This window comes from Perognathus longimembris, chromosome 7, assembly GCF_023159225.1.
Source record: "Perognathus longimembris pacificus isolate PPM17 chromosome 7, ASM2315922v1, whole genome shotgun sequence".
Taxonomy (NCBI): Eukaryota; Metazoa; Chordata; class Mammalia; order Rodentia; family Heteromyidae; genus Perognathus; species Perognathus longimembris.
In genome coordinates, this window is record NC_063167.1 from 47,425,041 (window position 1) to 47,442,079 (window position 17,039).

Sequence of the window (17,039 nt, forward strand, 5' to 3'; positions counted from 1 at the left end):
CAATCAAAAAGCATAGATTTGATGATTCATTTCCTTCACACCTTTCAAGGTTTAATATCTTTCTTGAAAGGATCAACATATCCTAAAGATAATTAAGCAACTTTAAGCAACTGTCATTAAGAAACAGTTGCAGGCAAGCACCTCCCTTCTCCTTCCCTTTCTCCTGCTCCCTCAGGGTAGAAGGAAGGTGAGAAATTGCTTTGCCTTTTCTGAGGATGAAATTCCATATCCAAAGCCCTCATCTGGAAAGATATAATCAACTTGCAACAGAGCTAGGGAGGTTTTAATTATTTCTCTCACTGCATACAAAGACCCGAAAATGTCAGATATTCCTTTCTCCCACTTCATTTTTAGTCGGTCGGTCGGTCTGCCTGTCTATCTATCTATCTATCTATCTATCTATCTATCTATCTATCTATCTATCTATCTATCTACTGATCTATCGATCTATCTATCTGTGTGTATCTGCCAGGACTGGGGCTTGAACTCAAAACCTCAGGATCTTGCTTATAGGTGTGAATCACCCATGCTTAGCTCTGTTTTTGTTTGTGGTATTTATTCACCATGGTTGTCAGTCTTCATACCTGAACATTAGCTGTGGCAGTACACAATGCCTAGGAAGCTGAGAAGCAGATCCAATAATGGATGAAAGGATTCTTACCCCAGGAAATAACTCAGAGTAGTTTCATGAAAGTACTTAAGAAACAACTATAGCATTTCAAACAGACATTCCTTCCATTTTTCTGTCCTTAGCAAAGACATATGTGTTGCTCTTCTCTTTACAAAGACAAAGGATAATGAGCAACCCTTGTGGGTCATGCATGCTAAGAAATAAAGGACATGTCTGCAACCTGTGACCAAATCTTTCCACATATGGGGCCGGGGGGGGGGGGCAGGGGTGTGGGGGGCATCAAATGCAAACTCCATCAACTTCTATATTGAGGTATCCTACCTTGGGGGATGTGAAAGTACATTTGAGCTTCCGGGGTACTCTCTCATGGGCCATTTCAGTCCATTCAGCAAATATATCATCGCGGTAAGCCAGAGAAACATCCATAGAAACTTCTGCGTTTTCTCCTGCCAGGAGAGAGTGCATGATTCAGAAATGGCTTCTGGATAGATACTGTGGAAACACTTTTAAAACTCTTACCAGCTTTGCTGTGGAAACTAAAAAGACAAAACAGATTTATTGGTTCCTATAACGCCCCAAACTTGAAGGTGAAAAGTCAGAATTAAAGTCTCACTCAGATGTTGGGTCACCTTCATAACTACTGTGCCAGAACCAAGAACCTCCGCCTAAGTTCCTCCAGGGACAGATGTCTCTCTCCTATGAAGCAGCTCAAATGGTCAGGTATTCTGAATCATGGTCAGAAATTAGCCTTCTGTAACTGTGCTACTGGTCCAGATTCTGCTCCGAGGATCTACATGGAATCGGAGCTCTACACAGAGTGTCACAGGTACTTGAACACCATAATTCATTGGCTTGTGTTCTTTCTCCTCTCTGCTAAAAATGACCGAGTTTTCCAAGTACCCTGCTTTGGTTTACATATGACTTGAGTGTGTCCTCCCAGTGGTTCATGTGGAGAAGTATGGTCCCCACACAGTGCTGAGATGGTGGATCCTTTAAGAGGTGGGCCTAAGAGGAGGTGATTAGGTCATTGGGGCTCTACCAATGAATGGGTAATTCTGGTCATGAGCTTTCAGCCTCTCAAACTGCAACTTAAATAAACTTTTGTTTTATCTATTACAGCAACAGAAAGTAGACCAAAACATGCCTCTTGAACCCAATTTTAAGTCCTTTTGGTACTCTCCTCTGGGCTCATCTGGCCTGAAAATTTCCTTTCTTAAAACTGTGTCTAAATGACCTCAAGTATTGAATCTACTATGTTTCTAAGTCTCACAACATCTACTTTTTGGATAGGTGCTGATGCCTCATAATTTATATAATCTATAGATTATCTGTCTATAATCCTAGCTACTCAGAAGACTCAGATCTGAAGAACGCAGTTTAGAGCCAGCCCTTGTAGAAAAATTTGTGAGATCTTCCAATAAACTAGCAACATACCCAACTAGAAGTGAGGCTCAGGGGCTGGGGATATGGCCTAGTGGCAAGAGTGCTTGCCTCGTATACATGAGGCCCTGGGTTCAATTCCCCAGCACCACATATACAGAAAACGGCCAGATGTGGCGCTGTGGCTCAAGTGGCAGAGTGCTAGCCTTGAGCAAAAAAGAAGCCAGGGACAGTGCTCAGACCCTGAGTCCAAGCCCCAGGACTGGCAAAAAAAAAAAAAAGAAGTGAGGCTCAAGTGGTACAGCACAAGACACACACACACACACACACACACACACACACACACACACTTTTTCATTGTTATATTTTAAACAAAGTAATGTAAAAGGCAAATGGCTTCTCCAAAAAGATTTGTGCACAGATAGGACTATAGTAATAAGTGCACGATTTTACAGATAAATGTTCACATATACTTCTATGTTTATCAAGATCATGAATAGATTCAATTCACCATTCCTCATTAAGGAGATTAGATTAATAAAAATTCTATCTACATTACAAATTTTTGCCTGTTTTATGCTATGCTGGCCAAGTTTAAGAACAGATGGATCCTAATGAGGGGAATAAGGGCACAAACTACCTTTCCAAAGAGAATGGAATGGAATGGAATGACTTGGGTTCTGAAACTTATTCAATTATAGTCTCAGAGTATTCAGCCCTGAGTAAGTATATAGTTTATTTATGGACAAATTAAAACCGACCTCAGGGTTGTGATAAGTGCGAAATAAGGAAGGTCAGATTAGAAGCACTACATGCTGTGTGGTGTACAATAGGTGTTTACTTAACAAATGTTTGTTACCTTGAACACATGTAAGTCACAGGAGAAAAGACAAGAACATCTGGCAAGTGAGCATCCACAAAATGTGCTTTTGGTAGGTGAATACCACCATTGTTGACCTGTTTCTTTTCTCTCCTCCCTGATAAAAGTGAACCAAGTTTCTCAACCATCTTGCTTTGATTTGGGTGTGATCTGAGTGTGTGCATTAGTCTTGTGTGGCTTGGAGCCAACTTTTTTCAACACTTTTTCTTATAGATGAGCAATGGATGGCATAGCGCTTCGTGACAGCCACAGTGTAAACCCCCCATAGATGGAATGTTCTGGAAAAGTAAATCCATGCGTGCAACAGAGGCCCAAATCACTCAGGATCTGGAAGCACCTGGGTTTCTGGTAGGGGAGTGGAGCTGACAAAAGAGCAACTGGGTAGGGGCCTGCATACATAATGGACCCTGGGCCTCCAGCATCTTCCTAGCTCCACATAGCCTGAGCAGACACTTGACTTGAGGACACCAACAATGCACAGACCCAGGGCTGAACATGGGGAAGGACAAAAAAAAGTGAGATCCCCAATGTGGCATAAGCAATAGTCAGTGTTTGGATGTCTCCTTGACCAGGAACCAGGCTGGATTCAACTCTTAATCGCCGAAAAAAAAGAAAAGGTGGGAGAAGTCCTGGCAGGATTGAAGCTGCTCCTTTGAATTTGCAATTCAATGTGAAAATTCACCTCAGGACTATGATAGCCTCAGTGGCAAATCAAAAGAATGGGTCAGAATTTCCATCTGTGAAGATTACTGGACACCAGGGTAGCCCTTTTCATTTGTCACCCAGGGTTAGAAAGTGAGACTTTCAATGGTGTTGGAAAGGAAATTGGGAGAACCATGGGAACCATGGCCCTTTTAAAGGGCCCCTCTCTGTTAGGCATTCTTCATCTGTTTCCTCCCTTACAAGATCAGAAGGCCCTACAAAGGTCTTCTAGCTCCCCACTCCCCACTTATAGTCTATATTCCAGGAACCAGGGGGCCCAAATACTCTACCCAGACAGCTCTAACCCTACCTCAAATGGCCCTCAAAAGGAAACAAACAACCACATGTGCACCCTTGGGTGGTCAGGAATGGACAAAAAGCCGAAGTTCATAGAAGACTTGAACAAAGTGATAGAGCTTGAGCTTAGAGGTTGAGTTGTCTGTGTGCAAGTGACAAGGCTCCTCTCTGTATGGAATGGAATGGAATTGGGGTGGGAAGAAGTGGTCCAGGGGCTCCACACTTCCTATGCAACCATATTTTGACACAGAATTTTAAGCAATCCAAGAACCCTAAGTTCAAATCCAGCCTTCCAGTTAATTATGAATGCAAATTTGGCATAATGAAATAATTGAACATATTTGGTGTAGCAGTTTATTGGTCTGATTTATCCCATTTCTTTCTCTTTCCTTCCCTCCCTCCTTCCCTCCCTTCCTCCGTCCCACCCTCCTCCTCCTCCACCTTCCCTTCCCTTCCCTTCCCTTCCCCCTTCCCTTCCCTTCCCTTCCCTTCCCCCTTCCCTTCCATTCTCCCTTCCCTTCCCTTCCCTTCCCTTCCCTTCCCTTCCCTTCCCTTCCCTTCCCTTCCCTTCCCTTCCCTTCCCTTCCCTTCCCTTCTCTTCCTCTCTCCCTGTGCTAGTTGTGGAGCTTGAAATCAGAGCCTGAGTACTGTCCCTTTAACTTTTGCCAGTCAAGGCTGGCACTCTACCACACCTTTACTTCTTGACTTACCACTTTTAAGTATTTAGACATATACCGTCATGAATATTCATGTCCTGGGTCTCACAATGCCTGGTTGGAGCCTGTTCCCCCAGGAGGGAGAAGGCCAGATAGTCTCTGCTCCTGGCTTGCTACTACTTCCTAACCTGCTGAAAAACCTCATAGGAAAAAAATAAAACATTCAAACACTATTTTAATGTGCATTTTTCCCATCCTATGCTCTCGTGGATTCTGATATTCTCTTTAAATTATCTTATTTAGTTTTCTAAACAACTGTATGAAGTAGACATGGATATGTCCTTGAGATTAATAAATAAACCAGGATTCTCAAGCATTGAATACCTAGGATAAAATCATCTTGTGGCATGGAAGCATGAGTGAGATGACTACTCTGAAACTACTGGAGAAAACTGTCATCTTTTGGCTTCATGGCAAGAGTAGGTACAAGAATTAATTTGCTGCACTGTAGTAGTTTTCTACGCTTTGTATGTATCCTATTACATCATATATACATGATTAGTTATACACAAGACTGTTAAGAGGACAATTATCTTTTTGTATCTTCTTTTTATAAAAATCCAGTGAACTTTCACAAAAGAAGCCTCTCACACTACTCACAAAATATAGATATCTTTGTCTTCAATAAGAACAGCATTTTCCAGTGAGACCACAGGACAATATCCTTAGGGGAGGAGCACAAAGGTGCAATGCCTATGTGCCTCTGATTGTGTAAATTAATATTTATTGAGAGGGAAACAAGGTTTTCTCTTTGTTGTCTTTGTCTTCTTTTCTTTTTTGTCTTGTTTGTTCATTTTATCTGTCTTTGGGAGGGTAAGGAAGGGCACAGAAATGATGGGACAAAGAGTGAAAAATGCAGCAGTGGTACTTACTAGATATTATGTTGAAAATGAACTACACAACTTGTGAGTGGGGATGGGAGGGAAAAACTGGGAGAGAGCAATGGAAGGGATGACATTGTCCAAAAAGAAATGTATTCCTTACCAGACTTATATAATTGCAACCCCTTTGAACATTATCTTTATAATAACAGCAATTTTTTTAAAAAAATTAAAAGAACAGTGTTTTTCATTGTCAGGTGCCATATGTGTTTGTGTTCTCTTCTTCAGTCCTCACATCCTCCTTTGAGGATGAACTTGTATAAATTGCCCAAGAGTTGCCCAATTCCACATGGCAGCAGTGGAACTTACATTTCCATCTGGATCCCCCCAAAACCATATGACCCTCAATTATCTTGTTGATTGGAAACAGAAAAATTCAAATGAACTCAAGGGGCTGGGGATATGGACTAGTGGCAAGAGTGCTTGCCTCATATACATTGAAACCCTGGGTTCAATTCCTCAGCACCACATATATAGAAAAGGCCAGAAGTGGCGCTGTGGCTCAAGTGGCAGAGGGCTAGCCTTGAGCAAAAGGAAGCCAGGGACAGTGCTCAGGCCCTGAGTTCAAGCCCCAGGACTGGCAAAAAAAAAATAATAATAAAATAAAATAAGTAAACAGCTGGGAAAAAAAAGATGTACCACCAAATTTTTTTTTTAAAAACCTCAAATAGCTGAATCAAGTATACTTTGTGAAAGAGTCACTCAACTTCAAGCAAACTCCCTTCATAGCCTTCTACAGGGGAGAGATACACTGTGTTCCTGGGAGCTGAAAGGATGGCTCAAAATCATGTGTGGAACCTTCTGACATGAGCTTCCAGGGGAGGAGCAGCTGCTACCTGCACAGCCCCTTTCCAGGAAGGGCAAGAAGTGTAGGATGATCTAATGAGCACCATACTGGAGGCCTGAGAATACAGGATTCATGCTGTGCTCTGCCCCCTAAGTGCATGTATGTTCATAGGCAGGTTGGGTTCTAGCCAGGGCACGGACTAAAACATAGGAGAGCAGATGCTTTTAGTTTCAGCCAAAAGCAGCCTAGAGGTAGAGCAGATGAGTTTGACCGGATCTTTTTCATTTTAAAAGAGAAGCTAGAAATCCCCATGTTTATAAACTATCTCCCAATTTTAAAATATCAGTAATTAATTCACTAAAGGCAAAAGAAATGAAAATATCCATGCAAGGTAGTTAGTGAAACATCAAGTAACTTCCAAGTCACTCAGAGGAGGGGACAACAATTTCTTCACATTTGTCACTGCATCATCAACTTCATCTTCTCCCGTCATCCCCAGGTCAAGTTCCCTCTAAAGCTGTCTCTGAGTGTTTATTGGATTTATAACTTTTTCCACCCAATCTTGCTCATCATTGATTTACTTTATGTGTAGCCTGGCAGACATGATATCACTCCTGTATTTGAGGAACAGAAGCCAGAATTGAGAAAATCCAGCCCCAAAACATATACCTCTGGCTGCTCAAGCAGCCTAACCTGTGGATGCTTTCTCAGAGCACTTGTGTTTTTCATGCAGGAAGGAAAAGAAGAAAAATAAATAGAAATTGGGAAGAACAGCCTATCCTGGTCACCCTCCTACCTCTCTCATTGAACCAGAAGGATGCTAGGACTTACTTCCTGAAATTTTGTGATCATTACATTAGTTACTGCATGAAAAATGCTTATGATAGGGTGGAAAACTTCAAAGATTAGCAATGGCTGTTGTCATCATCTTACTAGGGCACTGAAATTTTCATCTCTATTTTTCATTCAAAGTCATTGCCAGGTGTCAGGAATGGCCAGCTTCTCACTCTCAGCCCCTAATCCAAGCCTAGGGCACAAAACTCAGTGAAGGAAATGCACTGACTGAGGAGAGGAAGCCAGCAAAACTGTGCAGCTGGCTGCTCAGATCATTTTCTCTTCGTCTGCTGACGGACTCGGAAATACAGTTCAGCTTTAATGACTATGTTGCATGTAATAAAACACCAGTTTCATGCTCTCATGATACCTCATGGGTAATCTTCCCCTTGCCCTCCCTTCCGACATAATGAAGGCCAAGAATCCAATGGAAACTCTCAGGGAGAACAGCAGGAAGGGTAGAGCTACATCTGGCACCTGGAGAATCTTTCCGATAAAATAGGCATACTGGTTCTCTCAGTTCCAGAGAATCAGGCTACTGTAAGCTATCAGCATAAGGCATTCACAGATTTCAAATCCATGGGTTTTCCCTCCCCACATTTATTCCAGACCAGCTGCTTTGGTATGGAAGCCAGAGAACCCGTGGTCTGGGAGAAAGTTCACACTTCTCAGATGACTTTAAAGATATAATTTGTCTAGTGGTAAAGTCATCCAGGATACAGGGAAGGAGGTATGAAAAGGCACTATGGCTTCTGCACAATTACAATTTCCATCCTATTATGGTGACAGGGCTCTAACAGGAGAAAACCTGAACTGCAAGATGTGTAGGAGCAGACCCACCCTGCAGGGTCATTCCAAGAGGAAAAACGCCCGGGTCTTTCTGAGTCAGGAAGTGCATATGCCTTTATATACTTTATATACTTGCTCTGTTGTCCTGCCCTGTCTGAGCAAATGGAAAGTTAGAGAGGACAGCAAGATTATCATGTAACTGGAAAGGAGCTAGAGTGTCCCCAAGAAATCTAGGGCGGCTGCTTAAAGTAAGCAAGGCCCGTGGGGTGCAGTAAGAAAAGATACCTGGCAGCTTCACAGAGGAAGTCACCAGAAGGCCCTCTGTGTGTTTGAAACCCTCTCTGTGTTAAATAGGCATGCCAGGACAGTACCAAGGGCAAGAACACAAATTTGGGGGCAAAGAGAGCCTTATTTGCATCTTATGTTTTCCTGTTGAATAGCCTTGAATAAGTCTCGCTTTCCTCCTTTGCAAGATGGAAATAATGGAACCCATTTCCTACAGCTCTTGACCATTTGGCTTACAGCTGGCCCTGAAAAAACACAAGTTCCCCTTTTATTCATCCAGTCCTAGGATGCGTAGGTTATATTGTTGGAAGGAAAAGAGTGATTCCTGTTAGGGGAGAGAAAGGATAATTCCATGGTATCAAAAAGTTTTAGATTTTAAAGAAACCTTAATTTTCCTGGGACTTTGCCCTGAGGGGGTGGGGGAGATGTTTCAAAGCACTTGTGTATTCCTACATTACACAGAGGCTGACAGTCACAGAAGTCTGTTTGGGTAACCTCAGAAGGAGGCCACGCAGACCTAGACTGATCCCAGCCTCCTGGCAGACGTATAATCTGAGGTTATTTATGCCAGCATTCCTTCCTCAATCAAAAACTCTCTGACCTCGCTTGTATGTTCTTGATGTTTTCAATTAAGGGCATAACAAAACCAACCCTGTTTTATCCATGGTTAAGCCTTGCAAAAATGGACTCCGCTAATTATAAATTTGGCTTTGGCTGTTTTCATAAGATGCCCTGCAGGCTTGGGGGTGAGTGGTTATACATAAGAGTGAGTACAAGTATTTCACAAACAAGGATAGCAGTTTAATTCCCACTACCTCTCATCTTTGCCCAGCCTCTCAAGTGTTTACATTGTGGATAAATATTCTGCATATAAGATGTACATCTAAGCATCACTAGAATGGTCCCTTGCTATATTCTGGTGCATTATCTCCTAGCTGAAGTCAGATGTGCGTCAAGGGAACATGCTAAGACAAGGGAAATATTGCTCACCTCTGATCCTTTACAAAAATAAATCTCAGATAGAAAGCTTCTACTTATTTCTGCTGTAGGCAAGGCCATTACCACATAAAACCTGTACAATGGTGTGATGGGAATATCATATGTATTGTAAATAGATAGATCTGAAGTACACTGAATAGAGAAAAACTCCATCCTTAGTATTAGGTTGTAGGTCAGTGCTTTTCCCTTCAATATACTTGCCTGAAAGATTTTACCTACTTCTGGGATGCAAGTCTCTCTCTCCAAGTCAAGATTTTCCTCCTGAGGTTGAAATATTACATGCTCGCTTCCCACTGATGGCTCATTTCCCATGGTGTGCAGAGCCAAATCACCCAGCATGGTCAAGAATGTCTACTGGATTTCAGACTTATCCCCTCTACTCTGTAATACTGTTCAGGCTTCTACTACCTCTGGCTTCAATGACTGAAAGAAATATTTGCCCATTTCACCCTGAAGTCAGTTTGTTTACATTGTCCTCTGTCTAAAGAGGAAGCTCCTTAAATGTCATGGCAGGCGATGCCATTTGAATACAGACCTCTGCACACACACCCTTGTCTCAGCAGCAGGCCAGAACAGACAGCCTGAGATCATAGTCCACCTTGGTATTTCTACTCATTCCAGATCAACACCTATTCATCTTCTAGCATCCCATCCAATTCAGTCCTGCTTTCCTGTTCTTGTTCTGAAACACAGTGTACTGCCCCTGCTCAAGTTCCCATAGTGCCCTCTTAGTCCAGCACTGTACACTTACCCTAGGGCAATGCATCTACATGCCTGCTTATCTGTGGCTCTCTCCATTTACACTGGACCTGGATGTCTACATCTAACTCAATCCTGGTGGAAGCAATGGCACCATCTTTCCACAAGTAATATTCATTAAATATTTACCAAATTGAAGGAAGTCGGGCACTGGTGGCTCACACCTGTAATCCTAGCTACTCAGGAGCCTGAGATCTGAGGGTTGCAGTGTGAAGCCTGCCCAGGCAAGAAAGTCTATGAGACTCTTATCTCTAGTTAACAATCAAAAAGCCATAAGTGGAGGTGTAACTTAAATGGTACAGTGCCAGTCTTGAGCAAAAGAGCGAACAGACTAGACCCCTAAGTTCAAGCCCCAGTGCCAGCAAAAATAAAATTAACAACAACTTTAAAAAATGATGGACATCATTTTTCTTCAAATCTTCTTTTTAAAAAATATTTTATTGTTATTATAAAGGTGATGCACAGAGGGGGTCACAATTTCATAAATCAGGTAAAGAGTACATTTCTTTTGGGACAATGTCACCCCTTCCCTCACACTCTCCCAGTTTCTCCCTGTTCTCCTCACCCAGAAGTTGTTTTTTTGTTTTTTTGTTTGTTTTGTTTTACCAGTCCTGGGCCTTGGACTCAGGGCCTGAGCACTGTCCCTGGCTTCTTTTTGTTCAAGGCTAGCACTCTGCCACTTGAGCCACAGCACAACTTCTGGCCATTTTCTGTATATGTGGTGCTGGGGAATTGAACCCAGGGCTTCATGTATATGAGGCAAGCACTCTTATTACCACTAGGCCATATCCCCAGCCCCTCATCCATAAGTTGTATAGTTGATTTTCATTGTAGTGTGAGTACCATTGCTGCATTTTTCAAACACTTACACTCCCAAATTTCCTGTCACTTCATCACCTTTACACCAATCGTGGTTTGTTCTATTTTGATGACATTTGTGCCTTCTTTTTCCTTTTTCTTTTTCTCTTTTTTTTATTATGTGATACTAAGGAATTGAACCCAGGGCCTCATGCATGCTAGGCAAGCCCTCTGCCACTAAGCCACATTCCCAGCCTGTGCCTTCTTTTTTCTACTACCTGCTGTCGTAGTCTTACACTTACACACACATGTTCACACACATTCATGTACACACAGAGAAATAACACCACATGCACGCACGCACGCACTCTCATGAAAACAATGATCCTCAAACTGGACCGTGAGTGACCCACAGTCCTACCAAGCCTGGATGAAAGGGGAACTTTTGAGAGAAGTGATCCAGAGGGAGGTGCTACCTCGGCTCCTCCTATTCTTCCTCTTCTTTCTGCATTATAATGTGAGGATGCACTGATAGAGAGAGCCAGTGCGGTTGGGGGAGGAGACAAGGCATGTTCTTGAGGCTACATATCAATGAATTCTCAGACCTGAAGTTGTTCTAGGGTTTAAGGTTTAAGCAAAACAATAAACGGGTCTGTATTATGTCTTTCCAGCTGATAGGGATAAGATGGACTTTCATGTAAGAGATTCCACTGTGTAAGAAAAACTGTGCAGCAGTTTATATAATCCCAGGGTAATGTACTTTGGTAACCTATTCTAGCCTACCTTTCTAGGGCTGGAAAGGAATCCCATTAGGAACCAAGAAGTCATAACAATCAGCACTGCCACCAAGGTGAATCGTTAGTTCTTAGAAACTAACAAGAGGTGGACATCCAGCCTAATTCTTCCCCTGCTGAATATTTTTATACACCTCCTGGTTTCCAATGGGGATGAAACCACATTGTATAAGATGTAGGTATTACCTGCAAATTTTCTCAGTCAAGTGGGAAAGGCAAGCATATACACATATGAGGACAAGTCTCTGTGTGAATAGTGTGTTAGAAGCACATATAAACAAACCATTGGCAGGAAGAAGTTGAGAATTCTGGGTAGGAGGGCCAAGGAATGCATCACAGAAAACATGATCTGGATCACCTCATTCTGAACAGATGATGTGTTATCTGTGAACCATAAAGTAAGGAAGATTTCACTAGGCAGTGAAATAGGAAGAGGAAATATGGACCGAAGAAAATGTGTGTATAAGCAGTCATTACAAGCATAAAATGGCATAGAGAAAGCAGTTCAGCAGAACACAAGAGGGACTAGAGAGGACGGAAACCTGAGGAGTGGGAAGGATCTTATGGCCAAGGGACAGAGCTGGAACCAAACATGCACTTGCCTGTTTAGAAGCATGTTTCATCAAGATTCTGGCATCTGTGTAAAAGGCAGAGCTGGATTGTGTGTGTGTGTGTGTGTGTGTGTGTGTGTGTGTGTGTGTGTGTGTGTGTATGTGTGTGTGTGTGTGTGTTGTGTCTCATGAGAGAGCCATGAGGAGAAAATTGAGGCCTCTTGTGCTCCTGGGCTCACATGATTTAATGCCATAGAAACTATCACCAGAAGGATATTTTCTAATGAATTTGTTTTCCTAGATATTTGAACTCAACCATGAATCAATCATTAATTCCTAACCAAGCAAGAGAAATGGGAACCAGCAAGTGTTAAAACACTGGTGCTTTCCATTTGACCATAATCAACATAAATGCAGAGAGAAAGCAAACCTGACAGCTAAGGGAGAGAAAGACACAGTGGGTGTCTTTGCTTGCTCCTCAGGATACCTTCCCTCCACAGAGCATTTAGCATAGCTGATCTGATGCCTGTGAAAAATCTACCTGCCTCCCTCTCCTGCCCTGCCCCCCTCTCTCTGAATGCAATTAGAGAAGAGAGCTTCATTCACACTGAATCTAAAAATAGCCTGATGGCAGAGTTCACAGAGTGACAGCTGCATTCTGAACTGTAACCAGGAAAGGAAAGGGATGGCTAATTTAACTTAACAACTTCCCAAACAAACAGGGCAGGATGAGCCCAAGAGAAGGAGAAAACATAAAACTCTGCTCTTCAAAAGGGAAAGGGAGGAATGAGATCACTCTGTGGCAAGTTATTAGTCCTCTTGAATTTGGATGAGACCTAATTCAACTAAATATTTACCCCAATCTGCCTAGCGTCCTTCAGGGAAGTGGTCCAGCAAATTCAGTTACTATCGGAATACAGGCAAGACCAGACAGAAGGGCCAGGGTTCCCCTCTTTTTTCTTCTATCACCTGGACACTCAACACTCAGAAGAGCCACTCCATTTTTCTAGGCAAGATAAATAAATGAAAATTGGGATTTTTTTTGTTTCCCCTTCACCATATCTAAATTGCCCTCGGACTAGCCTGGGGTATTAAAAACATCCAGGAAATAAACATGTGGGTCATTAAGAAGGAGAAACTAAAGTGCCTAAAAAAGAGTAAATGTTTTCTGGTTTCCTCCTCAAGTCTACCAGTTTGCCTTGTACAGAGAGAGATTATGGTTGGACTTCAAAAGAAACAAGAGAATGCTTGGGGATGGAAAACAGATTCTCTCTGCAGCTCTCCACAGATCTGTGCTGGCAGTCAGGATGCAGGCAGCCAGCTAAATGTCAGTCACAGCACCCCAGCATTCTCTCACCACACTGCCTCCATTGCCCTGGTGACTCAGTTGTTTCACAGCTGTGTCATTGCTGAAGTCCATCCAGTAAATTATTACACTTAGGATGTGGGGTTCTAAAGCAGGGATGGTCCTCCCCTTGATCAATGAGCCACAGCACTCTCTTAAGTTGAGATAGGGGTGGGGGGAGGTGGCGCGTGGGATGCGACCATATTCTGCTGCTACCCAGACTTCCAAGACATGGACAAGATTGGTAACTTTACAGAGAGGGTGGAGGAGGCCTATATCCCTGCATGAAGGACAAGACTCAACAGAAAACCCTGCCCTTGGCTGAGCCCCTGAAGATGTTCACTGCCTCCCTCTCAAGAAGCCACTCACTGCAAGAGGGAGGAGAGGGAATGAGTGGTTAGAGGGACTCCCTTCTGCTTGGTGTTTCCCTGGACACCAACACCAGTGCCTATGCCTCTGTTAGAGGCATCTCTGAGCATCTTTCTCCACTCCTGCCCCTCAACAGTGTTTGGGGCAGCGTGTCTCCTGTGTCCTACCCCAGCCCAGGCCTTTTCCTGTCTCATTCACCCCCTGTTCACAATCTTCTGTGTTCATGTTACTTCTTAAGTAAGTGGACACTGATGACTTGCTCACTTTCTCCACTATCCCATATCCTCAGTCTCTTGCTCAGTGTTGAGAGAAGGAGGTAGGGACTCAGCTGAATAGTCCGAACTCCAGTATGCTAAGAGGTAGTGGGAGAAAGGAAAAGGCATTTCCAGTGGACTGATCCAATTTCTATTTCTAGTCTAGGATAATTCTCCTTTTAGAAGCCCCAGTAAGTCAGTCAGGGTGGTATACATTTGTTAATACAGTAGCAGGAGCCTGAAGCTGAAGAATCAAGAAGTTTGTGAGGCCAGCCTGGGCTATATAGTAGGAGCTTAAAAAACAAATAACATTTTACAATTTTTTAAATTTTCTTTAAGTAGCTTTGTACAAAGGAATTGCCATTTAGCAAAGCAGCTTATGAATACAATGTATCTTAATCAATTGGTTAAAACAACAAAGAAATGCTCCGTGAACTTTCCCTTCTGAGTTCTCACCAACAGCAATCAGGCACGATTTCTTTAAAATGTGTATCCTTATGAAGGCAGAATGGTATTTGAAAAAGCAATAACATTTTGGCTAGGAAAAGCTCACAGTTCTGAGTTCCTACTTTGTGCAGACATTTTCACCCACACAGATAGAATCATTGGAAATCTCTAAATGATGGAACTGAGGCCTAGGGTCGTGCTGGTAGTGTGGAAGAAGGAAGAAACCCACATTTGCCAGGATGCACAGTGCCAGGCTTTTCCTCATCATGTCCCTGAGTCATGTGCTGAGAGAGTGAGAGAACCTCTTTCTTGAAGTAGGAATTCCACTGTTTCCACTTACTTGAATAAATCCTTTTTACATAGTGTATTTTCTCATTTAATACATAAGATCATTAAGATTCCTTCTTGATCCAATAGTTCCTGATCTAAATATTCTTTGACCTAATATTTCCTAATGTAGAAATGCAAAACACCACCAGGTGTTTAACTACACCGCCCCCCCCCCCCTACATTTAAGGCTCTGGGACAAAATCAAAGAATGAGAAAACCATTCTTGCCCTCAGGTCATTTGAAGATGGCACTGACAAGGTTTAAAAACCTGAGTGTGACCAGTGTAAAAGTTTCATGGTTAACAAATGCAAAATGACCAGAGCACCAGATGCATGGCAATACTTGAGAAATGCAGTCAGAACTATAAAAAGAGAAAAATGAATCTCCACAGTTACCTCAATCTCTAGAATATATTTGTTCTGCTGGCAAAAGAGGAGAGTTGCAATGGAAAGTCCATGCAGGCAAAGCCACCTACTAGAAGGGATCCTGTCTGTTTCACAGAAGAGCTTTGTTTCTGACAAGTTTCCTAAAGGAAAAAGTGGGCTAGAACAAGCTTTTTATTTCCAACCCACCTTTTTTCTTCATTCCCATGAATGAAGAGGGGATACAAATGAGAACAGGCAGTCAGAGAGAAAAATAATATGGCTGGTAGTTCCTGACCTTTTGGATTCCTGCCAACAGAGAAGCCCGAGAGGCAACATTTAATTGTGGAAAAACCAGCCTGGCTCTCCTCTTATCTTTTTCCTCTGTGACTTAAACCCACAATTACTGGCAACCTCTGCATTCCACAGCACTCAGCTGGTGGTGGCAATGATGGCTGTGTCTGCAGCTAAAAAGTAAAAGGGAGTGGGATTGTACCTGCCTCTGGAGCCAGCCCAGCGCGAACACAGCCCCAGCTTTATAACTTCTCCCATTAAAAAGTTCACAGATGCCTTCCCATCAGGAAGACCACCAAGTGAGAAGTCCAGACGGCAAAAGAAGAAATAGGATTTCCAGCTGCTGTATCATTCAAAGGAGTCTCAAATTCTGAATTCCACATTTCAACAGTAGATATGTGATTCTCCCTCCCCCTCCCCCAATTCTTTTTCTTAAGAACCATCAAGGCAAATTATTGCCAAGCTCTTCTGCCTCAGTTTATCTTTACTCTTTAATATGGATACTTGTTTTTGGTAGCCTAACAAATGAGCTCACTGTATCTTGCAGATTTTAGTATTTTATTTTGCAGCATTTCCTGATGGGAATATTTGAGCCTTAGATCTGACTTTTTCACTTGCAAATCAGATGACACTGGATATGTCACTTCCCATAATTCAATTTGCAGACCTTTAGAATTAGTTTTCTGGTGATGGTATCCACAGAACAGAGCAGAGATTTAGCCTTGAACATCAAATGTTGAGCACACAAGAATTTTGCAAGAATTCCTAAGCCAGGTGCCAGTGGCTCATGTCTAAAATCCTAGTCAGGAGGCTGAGATCTGAGGATTGAAATTTGACACCACTCTGGGCAGAATAGTGCTTGAAATTTTTATTTCTAATTTACTACCAAAAAGCTGTAAGTGAAGCTGTGGCCCAACTGGTAGAGCTACAGTCTTGAGCAGAAAAAGTTAAAGGACAGTGCCCAAGCACCGAGTTCAAGACCCAGTACCAAAAATAATGTTTTTGTTCCCTCAATTTGAATATCTCTGCTTCAGTTTTAATCTTCATCCATTGTTCCCATTTGGACATCATGTTCCATCTTTCATAACACTCTTCCAATTTAAGAAATTTTCTCTCATACATCCCTTCTCTCACTTGAATTTTTACTCCATTTCAAAACATCTTCATTTACATGTTAATGTTTACAGTCAAAAGTAATTAAGTCATGGCCTGTAGGCACATTCTCCGAGGGGTGCTGAAAATTTCCCATATCTTCCATTTCCATATTCTCCAATGGTTTAATTGATAATGGATGCAATTTGGTAATCACACAGCATACCTATATTAGGAATTTGGACCTTCTGCCTTGATATTTATAAACTTCTGGCTTCTGGGAATACATTTGTAGTCTAAACCTGAAATATAAATATTAGATGTGTGAATAAGGCCTGTGCATATTTTTCTTCCAAAGTTAAAGTGTTTGATCGGAAATTAGTAATGATTGTCTTGAAGTAAGTTCTGTGGTTGGCATCTGTCTGTCCTGGCTTTGTGCATGTGGTCCTGCTGCTGTGTGGGT

General features: G+C 42.4%; 1 protein-coding gene across 1 annotated transcript in view; it reads right to left on the reverse strand.

Moving 5' to 3' along the window:
- Wls (Wnt ligand secretion mediator) overlaps positions 1–17,039 on the reverse strand; it is a 103,255-nt gene that overhangs the window by 30,506 nt on the left and 55,710 nt on the right. The window contains exon 3 of the mRNA XM_048351557.1: positions 953–1,077. Coding sequence (XP_048207514.1) covers positions 953–1,077 — 125 coding nt within the window. The remainder of the gene's footprint in view (positions 1–952; positions 1,078–17,039) is intronic.